Below are 27249 nucleotides of genomic sequence, written 5' to 3'. Positions count from 1 at the left end.
CTTATTATTTACTTTTAGACCGTTGCTTTCTAAATTAAATATACTTGATATTTTTGACACGTTAAATTAGAAATACATTTATATAAACTGAATAATAATATAAATACGTACATAAAAAAATTAATAAAATTGCGTGGTGAATATTTTTTTGTTTATATTCATTTGTTTTTTTGTTTACATAGAGGTTAGTGTCCAAAACATTTATTAATCGTCGAAATTAAAGAAAAAATTCAAATAAATTAATTTTATTAGCAACTACACGATTCGCATATATCACTTTTATTAATTTCGTTTTCTTTTAGCTCCTCATTTGTAGCTTCATTTTTTTCGACTTTTTTAAGCATATCAAGATCTACTGTAAACTTTATTGCTGATGTAATAGGTCTTGTTCGCAAGTAATACATTCCAGTTTTCAATCCTCGTTTCCATCCATAAAAATGCATACTTGATAATATCGGGTATGTAGGCTTTGCAACAAATAAATTTAGAGATTGAGTTTGATCGACAAATGCCTGCCTGTCTGCTGCCAAATCGATAACACATTTCATTTTAATTTCCCAAACTGTTTTATATAACTCTTTAATTTCCTCTGGAATACCACTTATGTTTTGTATTGATCCTTCTTGTTCAACAATATAATTTTTTATTTCAGGAGACCACATGTTAAGCTTTATTAAATCATTCATAAGATACCTATTTACCATTTGAAATTCTCCACAAGCTGTTCTTCTAGTGTATATATTAGAAGTAAATGGTTCAAATGCTTCATTATTATTAAAAATTTGTGATGTGCCTGCTGTAGGCATAGGTGCAATTAATAAAGAATTTCTAACACCATATTTTAAAATTTTTTTTCGTAACTCTTCCCAATTCCATCTACCGGTAGTAGAAGAATTTGCCATTTCCCAGTGGAAAATGCCTTTACTAATTGGTGATCCGTTATAAGATTCATACGGCCCGTATTTCTCAGCCTCCTCACAAGAAGATTCCAAAGCACCAAAATATAGTGTTTCAAATATTTCTTTGTTAAGTTTTCGTGCCCCTTCGCTTTCATAAGGTAATCTAAGCATTAAAAAAACATCGGCTAGTCCTTGAACACCCAGACCTATAGGCCTATGTTTTTTGTTACTTTTCTCTGCTTCTTTAAGAGGATAAAAGTTACAATCAATAACTATATTAGCATTTTTAGTTACTATTTTTACAACTGATTTAAATAAATTAAAGTCAAATTCTCCATTAATTACAAATTTCGGTAAACATATACTAGCCAAGTTGCATACTGCTACTTCATCTGGACTGGTGTATTGTACAATTTCTGTACAGAGGTTAGAACATCTAATTGTACCAATATTCTTTTGATTACTTAAATTATTTATAGTATCTTTATACAACATGTAGGGTGTACCAGTTTCAATTTGTGACTCAATAATAGCCTTCCAGACCTTTTGTGCAGGAACAACAACGCAATCAACTTTTTTTTCATACTCAAGATACATATCCTCAAATTCTTTACCGTAAGCATTTGAAAGTCCAGGTACAGATTTTGGACAAAATAATGACCAATCCTCGTTAGCCTCAACCCTTTTCATAAATAAATCATTAATCCACATGCCAGTAAATACATCTCTGGCTCTTAATTCATCTTTTCCAATACTTTTTCTTAAATCTAAAAAATCAAAGATGTCTTTGTGCCAGGGCTCTAAATAAATAGCAGGGCAACCCGATCTTCTACTTCCTGCTTGACCAATATATTTAAGAGACCAATTTAATACTTGTATATAAGGAATAATACCTTTTGATATACCTCCTGTTTTTCTAATACTTGTTCCTTTAGCAGCCATGTCGTGTAGGTCTAAAGCTACTCCTCCACCCGACTTTGAAATTTGAACACATCTTTTAACTGTTTCAAACAGTCCTTCAACTGTTTCTTCGATGGGTGTTAAAAGAAAGCAACTAGCAAGTTGTGACTTTTTGCTACCAGAATTAAAGATGGTAGGCGATCCGTGCGTATACATGTTATTAGATAACAGTTCATAAGTTTCTTTAACATTCTCAAGATTATCACCATGTAGTTGTACAGCAACTCTTAACAACATATCTTGCGGTCTTTCAATTGTCTGACCGTCAAGAGTTAACAGATATGCTCTTTTAAGCGTAAGAATTGCAAAATAGGTCCATGAATCATCTTTAGAATAATCAACAAGTTCATCTAAGAATTTTTTATTATCTAAAACAATATTGTAAAATTTTTCTGAGTAAAAATCTCCATTTTTGTAAATGTAGTCAACTTTAGCAAAAAAAGAATCTAACGTATTTTCTTTTAAATATTCCATTAATATCTTAGCAGAAAATCTACCATAATCATAATGTTTCGTAGTCATTGAGTCGGCAGTCTCGGCAGCAAACGAAATAAATTCTTCTACTGTTATATCATCACATAATCCAGATTCAATTTTTAAAAAATATTCATCAATGGCTATAAAACGAGAGTCTAAGTCAGAAATATATTTCTTAAACTTATTTTTGAACTGTTGATAAATACAAGGTGTAAGTTTATCAGTAGATTTGCTTATCTTATGAATATTGAATTGCATTAAGGGGTAAAATTTGGACTTTTTATTCGCAATAGTAAAAAATAAAGTGCTTGACATAAATTTAAAGGTAATGATGATATTTGCACATCTATGTGATCACTATTATATAACATTACAATAATAAATAAATGTTTATATGTAGTTAAAAAAGTTAAATTGGTTTTTTTATAGCCTTAAAGTTATTTATTTTTTAAAAATTCAATAGTGTCTAGTGTTTTTAATAAAAAAAATTGAAATGTTTGACACGGATGCGGAGTTTTCTTATCATTCTTTTTTTTCTTATAAAGTTTTTTTAATATAACTTATTCAATATATCAAAAAATATGAATTTAAAGAACTTTGATATATTTGTAATCTTACAAAGGTTTTATTAAAATATATTACAGAAATATATAATTACTGTAAATAAATAATGATGATTAAATTAAATGTTTTTTGCCTTGATTTCTAACAAATGTATTTTATTGATTATTGTAATTAAAACAACTAATATAAATTTTCAATAACCTTATAGCCTTATAAAATAAAATAATAAAAAAACTTACTAGCTTGGCATTTAAATTAAAAAACATTTCTTAATATATATTTGATAAATTCTTATAAATTAAAATCAAAGTAAACATATTATAGAATATGTAAATTATTATTAATTACATTTAAAATACATGATAATTTTAAATTTACTTTTATAATCTAAGTTACACTACAAATGAAATAAATAATAAAATAGGTATCTTTTCAAAAAAAGGGCCCAGCAGGAATTGAACCTGCGACCTACCGCTCTGCAGGCGAATGTTCTACCACTGAACTATGGACCCTGAAATCGAGCGAGGTGTAATATTGTAAAAGCGAGCAGTTGGATGTCAAAAAGAAAAATAGTTAGAGTTCAAATTGCTAAAAACTTCTACATCAAATTTCATAAATGTAATGTTTTCCTTAAGTTGATAAATTTTATAAACAATATAAAAATGAATAATTGAGTCATTTTAATAAATCTATGTGTTGTTTGTTAAAGAGATTTTTGACATTTAGAAAAAAATAATTATAAATCATTAAACCCGTGTTTTGTTTCGTAACAATGATCTAATATTTTACTGGCCTTTAAGTAAAAATTTTTTTGGTAGAAAAGTATAATTAAAAATATAATTGATTACAAGTTTTAAAAATAATGTTCTTTTATTCTATTTATTTTGATTGTAAAAGTAAATTTTTAGCTTACATGCATTTATAACTATTTTGTAATTGATAGTATTAAGTTTCAAATATTCTAAACACTAATTACAAAAGACAAATGATGTTTTATCTAATTGAAAAGACAAATATTTAGTACAAATAATACATTTTTTCATACTTATAGATTTTATATTTCTAAATTTAAATCATTTTTATTGGCTTATTTAAGGCTAAGACATAACAGATACTACACAGATGTATTTGTCTCTAAAATTATAAGATGCATCAATAAAAAATTTGTTATGTTCAAATCTTTTAATTTTTTCTAACAGCTAAATTTTGCTGTTAGAAAACAAATATCTTTTTTTTCAAATACTTGTTTAATATATTATCAAGTTTCATATTTTAAAATTATATTTTTACCAATAAAATATCATTTAATTTGTTTTATTTAATTAAACTAAATCTTACTGACCGAATATGTTAACAAATTAGATCATTTATTTGTAACTAATAAATTATTGGTACAAAAATTTTGACAATATTTATAAATAAATTAAAAAAATCACAAGACATGGGATCGTCGGCAAGTAAACCATTAAAGGTTGTAAGTGTAGGGCGTGCTAATGTAGCTGCACAGGGTATATATGCTTTATTTGGCCTAAAAGATAATATTTTTCCTTACACAATATCTCTTCCCAGAAAAACCTCTGGCAGAGTTATATTGGACATTAGACTAGAAAAAATCAATTATGAAATAAATAGAAAACTAGAAAAGTCTCCAATAAAAACAAAGAAAAAAATAAATAATGCTTTAAAAGATGATCCAAGCGTATTGGCGCATAAAAATGTGTCAAGCGGTAAAAAATTAGAAACAGTGTACTATAATTCTAGAGACCATGGAGATCACCTAATTTTATGCAAAGAAAATATTTTTGAAATTAATAATTGTTTGGATGAACTTAACAATTTGGTTCTCTTACAACTTTGTTGTAATTACATAAATAGAATTCCGCCTTCAATTAATAAGCTGCAAAAACTTAATACATTAAGTTTAGCAAGAAATCAATTACGATACCTTCCTGAAGAAATTTGCGAACTAAAAAATTTATCGCATCTAGATCTTTCATACAATTTTTTAACTGAACTTCCTCAAAATATTAAAAACCTAGAATCCCTCAATTCTTTACATTTAGAACATAACGTGTTTACTGAGATGCCAATAGAAATTAGTAAATTGAAATCTCTCAGACATTTAAAATTCAATAATAATCTTATAAAAGATGTTCCCTTACAAATTCTTAGAATGCCATTTCTTATAGATTTTAATGGGATAACTACTACTTTTGTATACGAAAATATTTTTAAAGAAGTAGGAAAACTTGATCTAGTAGAAATGTGTCTAAGAAATATTGTTAAGAATACACTCTCTATATATAAAAAAATTGATAGATCTTTAATTGAACAATTATTAAATTTAGAAGAATGCGGGTTTTGTGGTGGTCCAATATTTAATGCTTATTTTCTAGTTAAAACTAGTGAATATTTTGAAGCACAGTTGTATCCCGTAAAATACAAAATTTGTAAAAAACATTTTAGAAACCAAAAAAATAGAATTAGTGCACTTTTTAGCAAGACTCATAATACTATTCCTTATAATATTTTAGTAAATCATAAAATTAGTGTGAAGGATATTTTTAATCCATCTATAAAAATAAAAAAACGGCATAAAGTGCATGGATTTTTTTCTAAAAAAATGCATTTATGGAGTCTTGCAAAGTTAAATAATTTGCACACAAAAAAAAAATTATTTAAAAAAATTGATCAGATTTTTTTTGAATAGAATAACTAATTATTATTAAAAAATATAATACCTGATTATAAATTGTCTTTAAAATAGCTTTTTGTTTATATCTTCAGTGTCCACTACTTTGTTATTAGTTGTTTTAAAACATTTATTGATGTTTAAATTTCCATTCATCTTCGCTTAATTTTCTCATTTATTAAAAAATTGTAAAAATTTAAGCTTTTATAGTAATTTTGAATTTTTGTTTCATAAAAAAAATGTCGTAAATTGATTTGTTAAAAATTATAAATGTTTTAATAAAACTCAAAATAAATTTAAAAAATTAAAAATAATTTTTTACATTTTTTTGTCTTTTTTTATTGTACTAAATTCCACGATATTTGTCTTTTTCTTGCCAGCATAAAGTGACATCTTTTTTACATCTAAACTATTTTTTTTAACTGCTGAATCCTTATTCGCCGTATTAAAAGCATTAACATTAGGTTTTATTTTTGGTACTGGAATTTGAGGCTTATTTAAAATATCTTGTTTTGATGCCACACTTTGACTGCCGCTAATCCATTTTTTAGCAACAGGATCATATTTTATATCATCAGATGCCTTAATATCGATTTTATAACTTTTTTTTTTGAATAAATTAAAAATTCCAAAAAAAGAACTATTACTTTCTGCATCACTTTCTGTTGATTTCGATTTTTTTATATCAACATTATCATCTTCATTTAAACTAAAACTTGATAAAAACAATGCAGTATCATCTTCTATTTTATCTTCATTTAGTGATCTATCATTATCAAAAAAATCGGCAAAACTTTTGCTGTGTTCATTGTCTTTATATACCGCCTTATTAGGCTTATTAACATTTTCATTGATTCCTATACTTCTATCAACTTTATGACTAATCTCCTGATTTTCAAGAGAATTTAAATGAGCATTTTGATCACTAACATTACAAATATACTCATTAGATTTTTTTATATTTTTTTTCTGTTCATGAGTAGATACAACATTTATGTTATTTTTATCATTAGATTCGGGCATATCTAATATCTTAGAAATTCCAAAATTTAATACATTTTTTATTCCAAAATTCCAGTTTAACTTAAACCATTCATCTAAAATAATTTGAAAATCTTTTCTAAATTCTTTTTTATACAATTTATAAAACTTTTTGACACCTTCTAAATCCCTCTCTTTTGTGTCGTTAATATACTCATACATCAAAATATCAATGCCACAAATTTTTTTAATTTTTTTATGAATTATTAATAAAATTTGTAAAATAGCATGCCTATGTGTAAAATATTCAAAGTAATCCTTCAAGTCAATAATATTACATAAAAATAAAGAGATCAACACCAAACATCCATCAGTATAATCATTTTTAAACACCTCTAAAATATATTTTGTATGTAAATGCGATTTTGGGCTATTAGCAAAATGCATAAAATAATTTATCCAAGATTGATTCATTTTAAATGTATTATCACAAAACAGAAATCGCATATCTTCATCGAGAATTTCAGAAAAAATTCTTTCAATAATTTTTGGATCATTTTTAGAAATTAGTAATGCTAATATCCACATTTCTTTTTTTAAACAATAGTCAATCGCCATTCTGTTGTTAAACGTTGATATATTTAATGCTGTATTAATATCGTAACTTTTCTCAGTATCAACAAAAGTTTTTGAAGAATATTGTACCTGTTTAGCACCAATAACTTCACATATACTCTCTGCATGAATATCCTTTAACTTAATAAGTTGAAGAATTAAATTAAGAGATTTACCTTCAAAAAAATCTGTTATTTCATCATCAACAATTTCAAAGAAATGTAGCAATTTAAATCTTCTAAAAATGTTAACATCAACTTCCTTTTGTGTTCCATCTTTTAAATATCTCTTTTGAAATGATGAATTCAATGATAAAACACTATTACCAAAAACGCACACTAAAGGCTTTTTAATAGTAAGATCAGCAGAAGACCATTTAATATTTCCCTTTCCATTTTTAACCAGTTCAGTGTCATTGGGTGTGTTTGTAGACTCTACAAGTGCTTTAGTGTCAATATTCGTGTTAGAAAACAATAAATTTGTTTTTTCTGTCTGTTTATCTTCTTTTTCTATAAAATTGGATGTCCTAGATTCCAAATTAACATCCTCATTATTGCAAGCAGTAACATTATTTTGATGTTTACAGCCATCAGTTAACACGGAATTTTCAAAAGATGTCGAAAAAGGTAAATCAAAATCTCCATGCTGTTCCTGAATGATATCTTGAGAAATTTCCTCACTTGTTAGAATTGTATCAAAGTTGCTATTATTGCTAGCATCGATAGATAACTTTTTTATATCTTCTTCTATTTTTTCAATATTTGATAGTTTATTAAATACATCTTCTTTAATTTTTTCTTGTGTAACATTTTGTAATTTATAAGGTTCTTCATTCACTATCTGTTCTAACTGCGTAGCAATAATTTTTTCTGATAAAATCCTTTCATCTCCATTTTTATTATTTTCCGCCTTCAATATTTCTGACAACTTATTATTTGCAGTGAAATTTGTAGCATCATTAGAAATATTTTTATTTACAAATCCATCTACATTATTAAATGCATCATTCTCACTTATCACGCCATTAAATGTTTTTTTCACTTCACACATCCCTTTTTCATTTGTAAAATTAAATTTTGTATTATTTTGTTCTAAATTATTTTTGTCTTGTGATATTTCAAAATGAACAGTTTTATTCTTTTGTATCTTAAATACATTTTCTTCCTCGTCATCAGACCACAAAAAATCCATATTTTCCGAAGTTAATATTTCATCTTGTAATGTCGGTTCATCATCCTTTTTAATTTCTTCTTGGGTTCCATTAATCAATGATTCAAAATCCTCATCACTTTCATCTTCAATGTTCCAAAATGTCTCATTGTTATTTTGCATAAAAAGGGTTAGAAAATATTTTAAAATACATACTTTCCTTTTATAAGGCTGATAAACAATTATGAATAATGAAAATTATTGTTTCTGCATAATAGAAATTATTGTTTCTGCATAATAGAAATTATTGTTTCTCATAATGAAAAGTATTGTTTCTGCATAATAGAAATTGTTGTTTGTAATTTATATATTTTCTTAATATTTATATCTTAACAAATATTCTATAAAATAATTTTAACACAAATAATTACATTAGATTTTGAATGATAAGTATATAAACGGCTCCATTTTATATTTTTAGCAACACAAATTTTCATTTTTTGTTTAATATTCAACTGTATGTTACAATTAAAATCACGAGATACAGAAATATTTCATCTTCTAAACACGAATGTTTTTGAACAGCTTTATAAATTAGATGTGGTAAATGCTTTCTTTTTAAGTACTTATTTATTTACATTTTAATATTTATATTCTAGTTTATATTTTTTGATATTATTTAAGACTTATTTTATACAATAAAATATTTGTAATTTACATTAAAAATATTACCGTTTTTATGTCTAGTGGTCAAAAAAAAAGAAAAACTGTTGAACAAAAATTATGGGAAAACAGAAAATTAAAAATGGCTGGTATACAACCTGATGATTCAGAAATTGATGTTGATGAAGATATTGAGATCGAATTTAAAAAACAATATAAATTTAATACTTTGGAATTCAAACCAGAAGAAAGTTTTGATTTTACTAATCCCTTGTACTTAATTGGTTGTAAAAAAAGTTTGTTTTATGAAAAATACAAAAGTACAATAAACAAATTTGATTTTAAAAATATAAAAATAAAGCATAAACATGAAGCTAGACCTTTAGAAAAAATTACAGAACTTCCTGTTTACAAACAAAAAGATGAATTTTTAGATTTTTTTGAAAAAAATAACATAATTCTTGTTACAGGGGAGACTGGTTGTGGTAAGAGTACTCTTATCCCCAAATTTATTTTTGATAAATTTAACTATCGCATCTGTGTGACACAACCAAGAAAAATAAGTGTTAAAAGTTTATATTATCGTATGAAGCATTTTTATGATTTTGAGATTGGATATGTTATTAAATATGAAAAAGAAATAACACATGCTACAAAAATTAAATATGTTACTGAAGGCATTTTACTAAAAGAATTTTCTTCTGAGGTGTTATTATCAGAATATGATGTTATAATTTGCGATGAAGTACATGAAAGAAGCATCAATCTTGATATAATATTAGGCTTTTTAAAAATTATTAAGCACAAAAGATCAAATTTAAAAATTATTCTTATGAGTGCTACTTTACAAGTTGATGATTTTAAACAATATTTTGATGTTTCTGCTTTTCATTTTGGTGGAAGTCAATATCCAGTGTCTATACATTATTTAAAAATTAATGTTGATGATTATATCGAATGGACTGCAAAAAAAATATTGCATGTGCATCAGAAAAAAGAAAAAGGTGATATTTTAGTATTTTTAAGTGGTAAAGAAGATATCATGCAAGTTTATACAATTTTACAAAATTTTGTATTGTGTAAAGACTTAATAGTTATACCTCTTTATGCAGAAATTATGAATGATGTTTATGACATAATATTTAATTATAAAGAAAATAGACGTAAATGTATATTATCTACAAATATAGCAGAAGCATCTGTTACTATTGATAATATTAAATATGTTATAGATTCGGGCTTCCATAAAATTCTTTATTACGATTATAATTTTGGCGAACGCCTCATTAAATATCCAATAAGTAAGGACAATGCTATACAAAGAGCAGGTAGAGCGGGAAGACTTATGCCGGGCGAATGTTATAGAATGTATACTGAAGAATCTTACAATAATGATTTAAAAAGTCATAACATCCCTGAGATTTTAAGATCGAATATCACTAATACCATTTTAGTATTATTATCTGCGAATTATAAAGAAATAAATAACTTTCCATTTATTTCTAAGCCAAGTGAAAATCTTATTCAGGCAGGTATCAATAATTTATTTATACTTAATTGTGTAGACACAAATCTAAATATCACTCAAGATGGTAAAAAAATTATGGATTTTGGAGAGGATATTTGCTTAGGAAAACTTATTTTAGAAGGTATAAAGCTTAATTGTTCTTATGATGCTTCATTACTTGTGTGTATTTTAAGCTTTGATTTTTATAACTTTTTTGAATTATTTCGGAAAGAACCTTATTATGATAATTGTGTAATAGACAATAACGAGTTTTGTACCTTACTTAATTTATTTAAAAATGGTATAAAAAATATTAAAGATGCTCCATATATTGTTTCTAAAGTTAAATATAAACATGATAATTTAATAAAAAGACTTAAGTCTTTAGGATATCAGATTACTTTTTCTAAACATATAAATATAGCAATATACAAAACATTTTTTTACAATATTTGTAAGAAATGTGATAACTATTATGTTCATATTTTTACAGGAATAAAATACAAAAATAATACAAGTAATGTTGATGGTAAATATGTTCTGTTTTATAAATCATTCAAAAATAGAAAAGAAGATTTAATTATGCAAGTTATGTGTACAATTAATTCTAAAGAAATTTTATATGAATTAAGTAACTACATAAAGCCACAAAATGAAAAAGAAATACAAAAGGATTATTTTTTTAATATTTTTGAAAAGCTTTATGATAGATTTGAATTAGAAGATATTGATTAGTTAAAAACAAAAAATTAAAGATTTAATCTGTTCGCCAAGTAATAGGTACTGAATCAGTTCTGTATCTTTGTGTAATGGTACATTCTTCAATTGTAAATTTTTGATTACTTTCATGCATTAGTAATCCAGCCAAGGCTATCATAGCACCATTATCAATACAATATCTCTCGTCAGTTGCGTATAACTTTCCTCCTCTTTCACAAACCATAATATTCATCATTTCTTGTAATCTCTTATTACAGCCTACGCCTCCTACAATCAACACTTCCGAACTATTATTAAATGCCATAGCTCTTTCAGTGACCTCAACCAAAGCAGAAAAAACTGTTTCTTGTAAACTATAGCATATATCATAAACTGTCTGTTGGTCTACAATCTGTATATTTTTGATTATAGAAATTATTCCTGAAAATGATACATCCATGCCTTTAACTACATAAGGTAGTTCAATGTACTTTTTGCCCTTTTTAGCATATAGTTCTATATTTAAACCAGGTGCAGGATCATTTGGCAACTTAAGTATTCTAGCTACCTTGTCCAAACAATTTCCTACAGCATTATCAAGTGCCTCACCGAATATCTTGTATTTGTTTTTGTTATAAGATATAATCTGTGTATTACCACCACTGACATACAGCACAGTCGGATTATTTGCTTTTGTAATAAATCTACCCATTTCAATATGTGCTATACAATGATTCACTGGTACAATGGGTATTTTTAGTGTAAGACTTAAGGCTCTCGCAACGGTAGCTACAGTAGACAAGGCCTGCCCCATGCCTGGACCCTTTGTATAACAAATAAGATTTATATCTTGCAATTTGATATTAGCTTTATCTAAAGATAAACGGAGTAAATTAAAAATTTCTAATCTATGATGTTCAGCTGTCTTAGCTGGTATAAATCCCTCCCCCGCAGGTGGAACAAATGTTTTTCTTTCGTTTGTTACAATCTTTTTATTAATGAGAATTCCAATTCCTAATTTATTAGCACTTCCTTCAAATCCCAAGACAATCATGGGTATTAAAAAATAAATGTTAGACTGTTTTAAATATTTTTAAGCTAACTATATTTATGAATATAAATAAAATTATAATGACTTCTATATTTAGTTAATTCGAAAAATTTGAAATTTAGTATTTTTGATAAAAACGGGAAAATAATTAAGATTCTTTAATAAGTCTTAATGTGTGTATAATCTATTATAATCATTTTACAAATTTTCTTGTAATTAAATATTCAAAAAGAAAGTTTGTTTGATTTAATTTAAAATTAAAATATTGCTATCTTTTTGTAAAAGAAGTTATTTAAACAACTGTCAATTATATCAAATAGAATGACTATTTTATCAAAAAAATTAATTTATTTATTTCTTCTTAAAATAACATACTACTACTATCAAGCGCAAGGCAATTACTTAATACATTTAAGCAATTAAATTATACGTTCGATGTAAAATTATTTAAAACCAACTAAATAAGTATAAATATAAAAATTACACACCTACACCTTCCAAAATGATGATAAATTTAAACTAAGTATCTTAAGATAAATTAATTCTATAAAAAATATTAAATTAGATGAATATTAATTTTGCTTTCTTAAATAATATTTAAGTAAATAATTTAATTTTTAAGCAATTTTTAACTGTATACACGCAATTAATAACTGACCTTTATATTAATATCATAAAATATTAAAAAGATCTTTAAAAGTTTATAGATTAGAAATTTACAAAAAAGAGATCTTTTTTAAATAGAAAACAATGAAAAAAAGTAGAGATAATCTACAATAATAGTAATACACAATTTAATGATTGTAATAACTAAATTATTTAAAAATATAGTTTAAAATTCAATAATATAAAGCGAAGTTTATAGAGCACAGAATATTTTTTACTTTATAAAAAAGAAAATTTATAAGAGCAGTTTTTAAAAAATTAAAAGTCGAGAATTTTTAAAAGAAAAACTTTTTAACTCGTTTATAACAATATTGTAATTGTAATGGAAATCAATATTTTTGTAATATTTTATTACATTTTGTTGTCTCTAAAAATTATCACTAAAAAACACAAGTTTAGTTATTATTAAAATTTTATAAGAATTTCACGTAAACCTATTTACCTTATAATAAATTATCTAAGGTTTTTACAACACATTTTATGTAGCACTATATTATTAAATGAATTTTAATTTTTAAATAAATTAAAAATAAACTAGCATAATTGAATACAAAAGATTATATAAAAAATTGCTTAGTTATACACCAACATATCGATAGTTTTAAAAAAGGTTAAATTATTTTAAACTTTAATTTTTTACTAATGTAATTTTCAAGAAATACATATACAAAAACACATTTAAAAAATAATAAATTAAAAAACATAATTAATCACTCATATTTAATCAATAAATGATAATCCACTCTTCTTAGCAGTTTCTTTAGCAAACAATTCTAAGTATTGATAAACAATAGAAGTTGCAAGAAAAACATTCGTGCCACTTCCTATAGTGTCAAATAAATTAGAAAGTAAAACTACCAAAGAAGTAAAAAAACCACCCAATAATGCTGCAGTAGGAATGTATTTAGAAAATACGGATTCCATATTAGATTCTCTAATTCCTTTCAAAGTCATTCTGTTTTTTTTTAAGTTACTAGCTGCTTGTGAAGGTGTAGTGTCAGAGATTTCAATCCACGCTCTACTCATAAAAGAAGATGATAAAAAAGTAAAACCTAAATAAATTAAGAAATAAATTGGTCGACGGTACAAATCAAAAATACTGTCTGGCGGAAACACATAATAAGCAATACCTCTAAGAGGATGCATCCTACCAGTCCCAACAGTATCCCATATACCTAAAATTCTAATAAAATTATTAGTAGGCTTCCACTTGTACAATAATCTTGATATTGTACAAAAGTATGATACAATATAATTCTGATATATTACAGGAGAAGTACTTGTATATAAAAGCTTTATAGGGTATTTTCCTGTTTGTCCTCTGACTTGTGTAGATTCTGTCGTAAGCTCTACTCTCAATCCTTGCAAGTAAATAACAAAAATAAAAAGACTAACAGTGGCTAAAAAAGTAAAAAGATTCGGTAAATTTTGTCTAAATAATATTTCGTATAAAGCAGAAAGCTTGTTAGTCCTTACTATTAATAAATGGAAAAAAGCAATTACAGACCCTTCAAATTCAATACCTCTACCAGTGAAAAACACTTTGGGACTGAAAGCTTTCCATACAATACTTTCACACACATTTGCGGCGATAAAAAGATTAACACCATTTCCAAGTCCATAGCCTTTTTGTAACAGTTCATCCAATAAAATAATTATAAGCCCCGAAAAGATTAATTGTACAATAAGTAGAATACAATAAGTCATACCAAGATCCTTAGGTTGACCATAAAATCCGGTAAATACTTGTACAGTGGCCTGTGCAATTGTAACTATTAATGAAATTAATCTAGTGGCTGCACCGTGAAGAAGTTTATCTTCTTTAATCGAAAAATCTACTTTTATAATTTCTGACATTGTCAAAAACTGCATAATCATCGAAGCTGTTATCACAGGAGATATTCCCAAATCCATAAGTGTTCCCCTGTTAGAGGCCATCATCATCCTCATCCAATAAAATGGATCAGCTTGTTCACTTGCAATAATACCAAAAAGAGGGACTTGTGATGCTATCATGTAAATTAAAATTGCTAGAGTACTCCAAATAAATTTCTCTTGAAATGTAACTTGTCTAGATGGCTGTACTACATCGGGGATGTATGAAAGTAGTGGCTTTATCATATGTAAAACGTTAACTAAATTATTTGGTTCACACTTACATGTCATTAGGGGGTGTAAACAAAAAATAAATTTACGATACAATGCATAAAAAACAAACACAAAAAAGGAATTATATTATTTTGTACTATAAATGTGTATTTAACAAAAAAAGACTCTTTTAAAATATAATAATAATAGTTACTATTTTATAAATTATTTAAAATTTAATTACTAAGAGAAAAATAATGTTTTTAGACACTTCTTAGAAAATTTAACAATTAGGTATTCAAAATTTGTAAATTTTGACTTAATATTGATACTTTAAAGAAAACAAAAAAGGTAAATTATGTCACTTTTAAAATCAATTTGCAAATTTTGACTTAATATTGATACTTTAAATATAAATTTTATAGAATAGCCTTAAAAAATAAAAGTAATTCTGTTATATTTTAAATGCTTAATTTGCTTCAAAAAGAAGATTTTAAATTTACATCACTAAATTTACTCTACTACTTTACAAGCAAAACATTTCTTTATAATTATTTAAAAAAGACAAGACAAATTTTTCACAGTTTTGTTTTTTTTAAATAATAAATATTTTTATTTTTAAAAATATTGTAGCATAAATAAAATTAATTTTTTTTTATTTTGTCCCTCAAATATGAAAATTGAAAGACAAAAAAATATTTATTTTATAGATCTAAATCAGAATCTGTTTAGAGGATACATTGAGACTTATATTAATAATAAAGAAGATATATTTTTTAGATATAAATTTTCTGCCTTAGAAATAACAGATATTGCCGTATTCCAAAATGGGCAGCTTATTACTGATGCATTATTTACTATTGAATATCTTAAAGATAAAATAGATGATAGAAAGCATTTTCAGGCAGTTAATTGTAATTACCTTAATATTAAGTTACTTGAAATTTATAAAAATAAAGATTTAAAGATTAAGATAGATTTTAAGAGTAAAGAAGAAAATTCAGCTATTTGTTTTTATAAACCACTTACGGATAAAGATAATCATAAAGAGATGGTATGCAATAATAAAAATAATGATAGTTCAGGAATATTTCCTAGTGTTGATTCTGATCAAAAATATAAATGGGAGCTTATTTATGTGTATTCATCATTAGAAGAACTTAAAATTATTTCTCCGGGAATTTTGAGATCTTTTGTTGAAGAAGACAATTTGCTTATATCATCTTATTCAATAGAAAACAGTTGTGCAAATTTTATTAATTTTGCAATAGGGACTTTTTCAAGGCATGAAATTTTTAATGGGGATGATAAGAAATTGATATTCTGCCCGTTGTATATGAAACAGTTAAATGAATCAATTTTAGAAATAATTGATGATTTTTCTAACATTATTAAATACGTAGAATTTTTATTACAGATGTCATATCCTCTTGAATCTTTAAGTGTTTTATTTACATTGATAGAAACTGATATGATACATTCTTTAAATGTCGCTATTTATAATATTTCACATATTTCTACTTTCAATGACATTGAACCTAAGTTTTTAATCAAAAGATTAATTTCTAATATTATTTCGTCACAGATATTTGATTATCATGTTTATTCTAGAGATAATACTGATTATTGGATTTTTTGTGGACTTAAAGGATATCTTGAAGACTATTGTGTCAGAATTTTATTGGGAAACAACGAATTTTTGTTTCAATATAAAATTGACAAGGATTTTGTTTTAAAAAATGATATTTATGAATTACCATTGTGTGACGAGAAACGTGACCAAATATCTTATAAAACAGATTTTTTTATTAAAAAATCAAAACTTGTTTTTCACACACTAGAAAATAATCTTAGTAAAGCGTTTTTAGAAAAAATTATACGATTTTTGATAGAAAAAAAAGATGAAGTTTTAGTGAATTTTACACCGGATTTTTTATCTTTAATTAAAGATATTACAGGGAAAGATATGAAAGATTTTTTTGAATTTTATGTATTTAAGCCTGGCTTATTAAAAGTTAATTTTAGATATAGCATTGATACAAAAAAAAATAGAGTAGATTTTAAGATTGAACAAAGACCTACGAGTAAAATTTTTAATCATAATACCAAAGCTATTGGAAATATTTCTATAGCATCATATGAAGTAGAAGGATGTTTTGATCATGTTATTAATATGCAAAATTCTGATCATTTTTATTATCATGTACGAACTAAGAAAAGGAAAAAAATTGAAGAAGAGGAGGATGAAATAATGCCTCTTTTATGGATGAGAATGGATCCAAAGAGAGAACATCTAATAGATGGTTTTATAGAACAACCTGATTATATGTTTATAGAACAAGTTTTAGATAAAAATGTTATAGGACAGTTAGAAGCTTTAGACCAACTTTCTAAAAATATTTCGATACAAATTTGTGAAGTCTTAGAAAGAGTTTTAGATAGTTCCCATGTTTTTTATAAAATCAGAATTAAGGTGATGTATATTTTATCAAAAATCAATATTGACAATTTTATAGGGTTTCAAAGATTAATTCAATTTTTTACAAAAAAATATTTTGTACAATCATCTACGATTGTTAAACCCAATGAATTTTTGTTTGTAAATTATTTTCTACAGAAGCATTGTGTAAAAGCTTTGTCTTATACTAATCCATCAATAATAAAAGGCTATAATGGCCGGAATGTAGCTTCTTTTTCTGTTATTTGTTCATTTATAATTAATATATTAAAGTTTAATGATAATTCTGCCAATCTATACAATGATTCATGGTATATTGCCTCTGTAATTGAATGTCTTAGTAAACCTATTTTAGCTTTACAACATTTTGAAGATTTAGAAAATTATAATAGCAAGGATACATTTTCTGAGCATTTATCCAGTAATGTTATTGAAGATAGCAATACGAATGATTACATTGTTAATAATAAAGGTACTGATTTTCAGTATGATCTACAAGAAAATAGTTCTGATGATCTTAAAGAAATTTTTAAAGAAGATGCAATTGATAATTTTACATTTAATGAAGAAAATGTAAAAAAAGATAAAAATTCTTTTAAATTTATTCAAGAGGCTTTAGAAGAAGTTGAACGATACAGAATTATGGATATGATATTTTCATCACATAAAAATATTATTACTGAAAGTATAATTTATTTATTGGGCAGATTAAGCATTTATGGATGTATTACACTTACAAAATTAGCTTTAATTAATTATTCAAAATATCCCAATTCCTTTAAAGTGAGAAAGGCTTCCTTTGTAATGTTGACATTCTTATACAATGATGATATGGAGTGTTTAAAGTACTTGTTTGATGTCATTAAGTCTGATATTATAGATATTAAATTACTAATTCTTAATTCTTGGATAAATCTTTTAAGTATAAAAAATGAAGAAACAAAAAAAACATTGTTTCCTTTCCAATCAGAATTCCATTATTTATTAGAATTATACGCATATGATTATGATTTTAAGTACAAAGTCTTTGAAATTTTAGATTTTTTAAACAACAAAAATGTGTCTATTAATGAATACAATAAAAAATTGATAACACTGTGTGAAACTAAATTTAATAAGAAATTTATAATTAGAAAACTTGAACAAGAAAAAATTATTACAACTCAAAATCTATTAAAAATTAAATTAAAAGATTTTAAAAAGATAAAAAGGCAGTTTTTATTAGATACTTATTTATTAAAACTAGCAAAACCTAAAAAGCGAGACTTGGAGAAAGAAGAAATTATTGAAGAACGGACAAAAAAAGAAAATACGGCTGCTATTCAAAATGAAATAATATTTTTAGGAACATCTAAAAAAGATGATGTAAAAGTTTACAATAAATCAGAACTTATTGTTGAACAGAAAAATTCCAGACTGGAAGATGTTAATTTAGAAGAAATGCTGAGATTTGACGAGTTAAATAACGAATTAGACGAAATTTATCTAGAATTTAATAAAGTACCTAACGAACAAGTACAAAGTATTAATTATTCGAGTAATGAAATGTCAAGTATTAATTTTTCAAAAAATACAGAACATTTTAATCGAATAGTTAATTTTGAAAATGATTATTTTAATGATAAATCTTTGAAACAAACAAATCTTACGATAAATAAATTGTTTAATGATTTTAGGAATCAAGTCTCTGAGAATTCTCGCAGGACAGATTCAAGCACATTTAGTGGGACTTTTAATTATTTAGAAACCGAGTTTGATGATAATTTTGATAGTACATCAAGGAAAAATAATACAAAAGAAACCTCAATGGATAGCTTTCCACAAATTAGTTCACAAAAAGTTGATTTAGAGAAATTCTTATTAAGTGATAATAGTGAAGATGAAGAAAAGCAGGATTCATGTAAAACACAAATACTAGAAGAACGTGATTTTGATAGAGATTTTGTAGATATTGGATTTATACCTATAAGAAATAATATAACACAGTTTTCGTCGTCATTTGAATCACTTTTATCCTCATCTAACAAATATTCTAATTTTTCGCCTTTGCAAAAAAATGCCTTCCTAAAAAATGAAGAAAGCAATACTATTCCTTTAAAAGATTTTGCACAACCAAGAGATATTTTTGAAAACAGTAAGTTCGCCACTTCATTTTTTGTTTCTGAATCTTGTGCTGCCGATAAACTTTCAAAATCGACTCTTGAAGATAGTTTGGATAATAGTACATCACAGATTAAATCTTCAAATGAAAATCGTAAAGAATATTTTTTAAATAGTGATACAGAGTTTATGCGCATTAAAAAGAAAAATTTAGAACCTTTAGAAGCATTTGTTTATAGGATTGATGAACTTACATTGCGTTTTCCTATACGAACCAAAATTCGATTACCAGCCTACAGAAATTTTATTAAATTTGAAAAAGACACTGTATTTAGAAAAAGAAGAAATAAATTTGAAGAGTTAAGTTCTCCTGAATTTTACTCTTCAAAAAAGACATCTTATCAGATAAAACATAATGATCCGATAACAAAAAAATTATTTTATGGAACAATTAATAATATATCAGTTAAACAAGTAAATAAGGTTATATTTAAAAATAAGAATAATAGCTTTTTTGATTGGAGACCCAAAACTTTTAAAGAGATAGAAACATATGTTTCTAGTGAGCATAGATATAAGAAGATTTGGCGAGAAATGGAGAGAGCTTTAGTTTTTGCATTGTCGTATTCGCAATATGGATCTCGCACGTTTAATATTGCAAAAAGATTATTTGACATTTTTGAAGTTAAAATTTATGAAACTTATCAGATACCAAAAATTGTTCATCCTATGTCGAGTATTTTACAAAATTATTGTGTAGATTTTTTAAATAATTTATGTTTAAATGATAAATTCTTTTCTTTTATACGACCAGTTAATATTGATGGTTTGGATGCATATGTTGATATTGTTAGATCTCCTATGTGTTTGGACATTGTACAAAAAAAGATGATGAAATATTTAACTATAGAATCATTTTACGGTGATATTAAGCAAATTTATAAAAATTGCGTATATTTCAATCAAAACAAGGCAGAGATAGTTCACAGTGCAAAGAAGTTACTAAAAAAAACTCAAGATTTTGATCAATTTCTTGAAAATTACAAAAATAAAATAAGTAGTGATGAATTTATTAAATTACTATTACAAAGATTTGAAGATAGCATAAATTTTATAGATATTTTGAGAAAATATGACAATAGGCAAATAGTTACATTTAAAGAACTAATTGATGAAGTAAGAAATATTAAAAGTAATAGTATGAGAAAGTTTATATCACAACAGGAGTTACAGAGAGAAATGGAGATATTTGAAGATCAAATATATCATGCGTTTAGTGTTTATGGTGAGAAGGTGTATTCATGGGATATTTATAATTAAATATAAATAGTTTTTATGTTATAGAAATTAAATATAAATAGTTTTTATGTTGTGTAAATAATTAAATATAAATAATTTTTATGTTCTATTTGTAGTTAACATTAATAGTTTTATGTTTTATTTATAGTAACATTAATAGTTTTTATGTTCTATTTATAGTAACACTAATAGTTTTTTGTATTAAAATGTTATGCAATTACATGACAAATTTATTTGATTTCATTTTCTTTTATTTAACTTCACTATATGTTTATTATAGAATAAATATAAAATACATGATGCATTACTGTAGATAATGGTTATTATTTATTGCAAACATGTAATGTAAGCAATTTATATTAATTTATTTCTTGATATTATTAAAGACATGTCTATGTGTTAAATAAAATACAAGGTGTTTTAATTTTACCATATAAATAAATTATTAATTTTTTTTATAGTTCTAATATTAAAATCTAAAAAAATTTAAAATATAATTAATAGATTGTTAAGAGAAATGCTATAAAAACCCTTATTCTAGGATTATTTTTCAATAAGATTTATTCCTAATAAAATTAACATTTCTTTATTTAGTTTATATTTTATTGGTCAATTTTGTAATTTGTTTTGTTTCATTTATGCAGTAAAAATATAAAAAAAAAATTTTTTTACCCCTAATATTTTATGTCTGATGTCGGAAATTCTCTTGCTGTTGATGCAGATTCATACTATATTGAATTAATAAAAGAAGTTTCTACTGCCATAAAAAAATGCACAGGATGTAAATTGAAAGATGGTAACACTCTAGAAGATTTGGTTACTAATTATTCAATTTTACTGTCCTGTGTGACTTCACATTCTACAAATATAGAAAAAAATAGAGATGTTGAAATATTTTACAAGATATTTCTTATAGAAAAATATTTACTTAAATTTATTTGTGAACCCGAAATATTGACTGTATGTGAGGCATTAAGGGGAAATTACAATAATCAGAAGATTAAAGAGGATATAGCAGTGTGCAGTGAAAAGAATTATAAAGGTGTTATTAATGCATTAAATTGTGAGCAAGATATAGAATCTTTGACTTTTAAATATTACAAGCATGTTACACCGCAGATGGATGTTACAACAACTGAAATTTCTGAATATGTTTTACTTGTTTTATACATGCGAAGGGAATATGTTAGGTTTTTTAAAATCTATAATCATGTAAAACACTCATTATTTTCTAATAGACTGGCAATATTACTAACTTTTAATGATGATTGTGAGTTTACTGCAAAATGCGAAAATATAAAAAATAAGAGTTTTATTGATTTACAAATTATAAATAAAGAAGTACAAGATATTGCCAGATTAACATTTTTAGAAAATGAAGATTATGAAACATGGAAAAAAGGAGTTGAGTATTTTTTTAATTGGAATGAAAAAGTAAGACTATGGATTAAAAATAGATGTAATTCATCTTGTTTACTAGATAAGTCTATGATTGATGAATGTATTAGAAGCAAGAATTATAATGACGGATGGATTATCTATAAACAAGGCAATAGCTCTATAGTTAATGAATATCAAAAGATTATTATACTTTGTATTGAAGCAATTAGACATACATCTGATGATTTATGGACTAATAGGCTTCTAGAAGTAATGGACATGGCTATTGATAAACATGATCTTCATATTTGTTGTGATTTAGTTCAAGATATATTTCATAAATTAGGAGGGGTATGTGAAAAGCAAAGATCTAAGATTGTTAAGCATTTTATTAAAAAAATACGCGTAATGGAAAACAATGAAGAAATTGTTACTTATATTATTAAAGGTATTAATGAGTTGTGTAAAGAATGTATTAATACAGAGACATGTGATTTGTGTGTTGCACACGCCAATCTTATTTACACCGAATGGAAAAAGAATAACACTGGTGGATTTTTTTTTAAAAGTCACAGTAAATTTGAAACAGAAATTTATGAATCTATGCTCGATATGTGTGATACTATTGATGATTGCAATGGATTTAGAAGTGTATGTAAAGATTTAGTTAATAATGATGCTAAAATTAATAAAGGAATATATAAGAAATTACAGATAGTACATAACAAAACATGCAAGAATTGCAAGCATGAAAATTATAAAACCTTGAAGGTTCAGGATGAACATTTGTTACTAAACTATATTTTTAGTGGATTTCATTTATAATATTAAAATATTATACAATGTCTAATCGTCGCGAGGTTTCCTCGATTTTTTTGTTTGTAACTTTGTGTTGACATTATTTAATTTTAAAAGTAATGCTGTATTTTAGTGTTTAACACAAATTGGTGTGTAATTAATAATATTTTATGCTATAAAAATGACTGTTGAAAATTATTAATTGTAACTAAATAAAAATTTACAAGTAAAAGCACACATTAGTATTTTAAGAAAGAAACATATTTTAAAGAACAATTAATTTATAATGTGTTTATAAGTGTGCCTATTTATTTTCAAGTGTTTAAACTTGATGTACAAATGTGTTAATATAGATTAATATAAGGAATAATATGATTTCAGAATTATGTTTTTTTATTTTTTTGTAAAATATCTGCTTGTTTGAACGAACACTAGTGTATTCTTTTGTGCAAATAAGATTATTTTGTTTACATAAAAAATTGTAAAAATATTGGAATTATCTTTTAGGTCATTGTTATTAAATTTATATATATTATTGCTTTTAAAGTTGTATGTGGGCAAATATGTTTTGCTTCATTGTAAAAATAAATTTAGGTAAGATTCCTGCTTACTTATTTTTTAAAAGGTTAAAACAAGCAATATTTTTTTGATGAATTCACGAATACGCGTGTAAACTGTCTAATCATTTTAAGAATCTGTAATAATAAATTTTAATATTTTTGGTATAAATGGCATCTTACATTATTATTGCAATTTTTAATTTTTCAATATTTTTTTTATTGATAAAACAAATATTTTGATAAATAATCTTTAAAATCTAAATTTTATTAAATTGTATTGGTATTTAATATTTGTACTTTTTTACCAAATGCTTAGTTTTTTATATTAAATTATCTATATTAGCTATACTGCTTTTTAATACTAAATTTATTGTAGAAGCTATTTTATAAAAACAGAACATGAGCTTTTGTTTAAAAGCAATACAAAAATACAATATTATTGATCTACAGTTAATAGAAAACAATAAATGGATAAGGTTAGACTTTGATGCTAATAATAACACAGAAATTTTTTATAAAAGTTATTGGTGAAAAAATAATATTTGCACTTACAAATTTTTACAGCAGATGTTTTTGAAAACAACATATATTTAATAATTTTGTAAGACAAAAATTTAGTAAAAATTTAAACGAAATAATGATTAAATTTATAGAAAAAGATTGTAAAAACGCTAAATTACATTTATTGGCAATGTCTGTATTTTATTTAACCTTACTTTAAAAAAAACATACAATGTTGTAATAAATAATTTGAAAATCTTGTGACTAAAGAAAAACGCTAGTAAGAACTTGACGACTTAATATTTCTGTAAAAAGAATTAATCAACAAATAAATAAATCAAATCTTACTTTATAGATGAATTAATTTTTTATAAGTTAGTGAATATTTAGGAAATATAAAAACTTTATGTTACCGTCGGTAACCAACAAAGCAATTTAAGACTGAAACTGTAAAAAGTCTGTTTGACGTTTTATATCGAATTAAAACATAAACTATTTAAAGAAAGAAAAGATAAACATATGCCGAATAAACCTTTTCCTACGTAAAAGCAGTTTTCCTCCCATAATTAACCAACCAAAGGTAAAATTTTATTTAGGAAAAAATTATGTTATGTTTGTAATTATAAAATTTTTACAGAGAATATACAAGCTATCGTGCCCACGAGAATAAGCCCGTCCTTAAAGTAATCCTCAACATACTTATATTATCATTAGTAAATTTATTTATTGTCATTTGTTTTGGCCCAAATCCTATCTAAAGCGACTTTTGTTCAAATTACTAAAGTTATTATAACCTCCCATTTTTTCTTACTTTTTATTTAGAAAGTTTTTATTTAATAAGTAGCTCACGCTATATCGTTGAAAACGGGATCGTAAATTTAATGTGTGTTCTTTCTTTTCAATGGATATGATGTGCTTTTATGTATGTACTTATTTTATTATTTTTAATTACAAATTGCCCTTTTTATTATAAATTAAAATTTGCTATAGACGCTTCGTATAAGATTAATATAACTAAATAAAAGCGAGGGAAAATGCACAAAAACACCGTTCCGCGCTTAGATAAAAAAATCTAACACTTATGCTACTTTTATTTAAAAAATAATAAGAATTTTACAATTTTTAAAAAAAAGAAAGGTTAAAAAATAAATAAATGTTCAGATTCAAATTTTTTAAATATATTGACTAGCTTGTGCTATCCCGTTGTAAACGGGATCAAAATAGTGTATGTTCTTTGTTTTGGTGGATTTAATGTATGTATATGATGTGCCTTTGTGTATGTACTTATTTTATTGTTTTAAATAATAAAATGCACTTTTTATTATAAATATAAATTTACTATAGACACCTTGTATAAGATTAGTATAACTAAATAAAAGCAAGGGAAAATGCACGAAAACACTGTACTGTGGTTAGAGAAATAAACTTTAAAATAATGCTATTCGTTATTAATAAAAAATACAAAAAATTTAAAAAAAATTCTAAAAAGAAGGGTTAAAAAATAAATAAATTTTTAGATTTAAACTTTTTATATATATAGACTGGCCAACGCTATCCCGTTGAAAACGGGATGATCACAAATATATTGTGTGCTCTTTATTTTTAATAAATATGATGTGCCTTTGTGTATGTACTAATTATTTTTAATTATAAATTGTCCTTTTTATGATAAATTAAAATTTGCTATAAACACCTTGTATAAGATTAATATTTATAAATAAATGCAAGAGAAAACGCACAAAAACATTATTTCGCGCTTAGAGAAATAAACCTAACACTTATGCTACTCGTATTTAAAAGATAATAGGAATGTTATAGTGTTAAAAAAGAAGGGCTTAAAAATAAATTAATGCTCAGATTCTAACTTTTTATATATATTGATGACTAGCTAACGCTATCCCGTTTAAAACGGGATCAAAATAATGTGTGTTCTTACATTTGTTGTGTATGATGCAGCTTTATGCCTGTACTTATTATTTTATATTACAAATTACCTTTTTTATTATAAATTAAAATTTGCTATAGACGCTTCGTATAAGATTTATATAACTAAATAAAAGCAAGGGAAAATGCACAAAACCCACCGTTTCGTGCTTAGAGAAATAAACCCTAAAATGATGCTTTTCGTTTTTTACAAAAATAATAAGAATTTTCCAAATTTCTAAAAAAGAAGGGTTAAAAAATAAAAAAATGTTCAGATTCAAACTTTTTATATATATTGACTAGCCTACTCTATCCCGTTTGAAACGGTATTATAAATAAATAATAGTCTTATGTTTAATTGTGAAACATGTCTTTAGGCTTGTGCGCATTGTTTAAAGTACAAAGTGTCTTACATTGTAAAGTAAAATTTGCAATAGTCACCATTTAACAATTACAAAAAAATTAAAAAAAATAAAGAAAAATACACAAAATTTCGTAATATCCTTTGGCTAACAACTTTATAAAAATCTCTAGGTTGTAGTTAGTGCTTTTAAATAAAAAATACAAATAATTTTACAAATTTTTTAAAAAGAAGGGTTAAAAAATAAAAAAATGTTCAGATTCAAACTTTTTATATATATAGACTAGCCTGCGCTGTCCCGTTTTAAAACGGGACCTAAAGATTATAATTGTGTTACCTGGCTAAATGTTGTTTAATTGTTTTCCAGGTTCTAATAACTTTTTTTCTTTATTAAAATATTTATTTTATTATTTTTTTACTGCTACATAAGAATTATATGTATAGCTTACTAATTTATTAAATATGATTTTTCAATACTTAATTAAATGTATTATTTCTGTGCATTTTAGAACTGAAAGTTGTTCTAAAAAATACTTCTGTGTATGTAATTTTCTTGTATTTAGAAATCTTAGTTATTAAAGAATTCTTTAGTTTTTAAAATTTTTCATTTATATATACTGCATATTATATGTAGTACATTAAAGATATGACATACCAAGCTTTTATTATAATAACTCTTTGTAGACTATATTGTCAACACAGTTATCCGAATTGGCAGACATTTCAATCTTTAATTGATCTTTACTTCTAACTCTACTTAAAGCAACATACAGTTGACCATGTGTGAACAATGGTTCTGGAAGGTAAATACCAACACGGCCGTATGATTGTCCTTGTGATTTATGTATGGTCATTGCA

At 24.8% G+C, this 27249-nt stretch overlaps 9 protein-coding genes across 9 annotated transcripts; 4 read left to right on the top strand and 5 right to left on the bottom strand.

Annotated features, from left to right (window-relative positions):
* Positions 1-248: 248 nt before the first annotated feature.
* AAJ76_5500024656 (ribonucleoside-diphosphate alpha subunit) lies at positions 249-2594 on the bottom strand (the record flags this gene model as incomplete). The annotated part of the gene is made up of 1 exon (XM_024475984.1): positions 249-2594. The coding sequence occupies one exon, from the start codon at positions 2592-2594 to the stop codon at positions 249-251; it is 2346 nt and encodes a 781-aa protein (XP_024330371.1).
* Positions 2595-4341: 1747 nt separating this feature from the next.
* Positions 4342-5610, top strand: AAJ76_5500022908 (leucine rich repeat protein; the record flags this gene model as incomplete). Its single annotated transcript, XM_024475983.1, has 1 exon — positions 4342-5610. The coding sequence occupies one exon, from the start codon at positions 4342-4344 to the stop codon at positions 5608-5610; it is 1269 nt and encodes a 422-aa protein (XP_024330370.1).
* Positions 5611-5910: 300 nt separating this feature from the next.
* Positions 5911-8520, bottom strand: AAJ76_5500018730 (hypothetical protein; the record flags this gene model as incomplete). Its single annotated transcript, XM_024475981.1, has 1 exon — positions 5911-8520. One exon carries the CDS (start codon positions 8518-8520, stop codon positions 5911-5913), a length of 2610 nt encoding a protein of 869 aa, XP_024330369.1.
* A 556-nt stretch (positions 8521-9076) lies between these two features.
* Positions 9077-11242, top strand: AAJ76_5500018173 (hypothetical protein; the record flags this gene model as incomplete). Its single annotated transcript, XM_024475980.1, has 1 exon — positions 9077-11242. One exon carries the CDS (start codon positions 9077-9079, stop codon positions 11240-11242), a length of 2166 nt encoding a protein of 721 aa, XP_024330368.1.
* A 22-nt stretch (positions 11243-11264) lies between these two features.
* AAJ76_5500014990 (o-sialoglycoprotein endopeptidase) lies at positions 11265-12260 on the bottom strand (the record flags this gene model as incomplete). The annotated part of the gene is made up of 1 exon (XM_024475979.1): positions 11265-12260. One exon carries the CDS (start codon positions 12258-12260, stop codon positions 11265-11267), a length of 996 nt encoding a protein of 331 aa, XP_024330367.1.
* Positions 12261-13643: 1383 nt separating this feature from the next.
* AAJ76_5500012161 (protein transport protein sec61 subunit alpha) lies at positions 13644-15089 on the bottom strand (the record flags this gene model as incomplete). The annotated part of the gene is made up of 1 exon (XM_024475978.1): positions 13644-15089. One exon carries the CDS (start codon positions 15087-15089, stop codon positions 13644-13646), a length of 1446 nt encoding a protein of 481 aa, XP_024330366.1.
* Positions 15090-15684: 595 nt separating this feature from the next.
* Positions 15685-20889, top strand: AAJ76_5500011565 (transcription initiation factor tfiid subunit; the record flags this gene model as incomplete). Its single annotated transcript, XM_024475977.1, has 1 exon — positions 15685-20889. The coding sequence occupies one exon, from the start codon at positions 15685-15687 to the stop codon at positions 20887-20889; it is 5205 nt and encodes a 1734-aa protein (XP_024330365.1).
* A 663-nt stretch (positions 20890-21552) lies between these two features.
* On the top strand, positions 21553-23073 carry AAJ76_550005697 (hypothetical protein; the record flags this gene model as incomplete). Its single annotated transcript, XM_024475985.1, has 1 exon — positions 21553-23073. One exon carries the CDS (start codon positions 21553-21555, stop codon positions 23071-23073), a length of 1521 nt encoding a protein of 506 aa, XP_024330364.1.
* A 3983-nt stretch (positions 23074-27056) lies between these two features.
* Positions 27057-27249, bottom strand: AAJ76_550002 (dna repair and recombination protein pif1; the record flags this gene model as incomplete). Its single annotated transcript, XM_024475982.1, has 1 exon — positions 27057-27249. A coding segment is annotated over one exon (193 nt), but the record flags the coding sequence as incomplete, so codon positions are not given.

This window comes from Vairimorpha ceranae, assembly GCF_000988165.1.
Source record: "Vairimorpha ceranae strain PA08 1199 chromosome Unknown NODE_55, whole genome shotgun sequence".
Classification (NCBI taxonomy): domain Eukaryota; kingdom Fungi; phylum Microsporidia; family Nosematidae; genus Vairimorpha; species Vairimorpha ceranae.
This window is presented reverse-complemented; position numbering and strand designations above follow the sequence as displayed.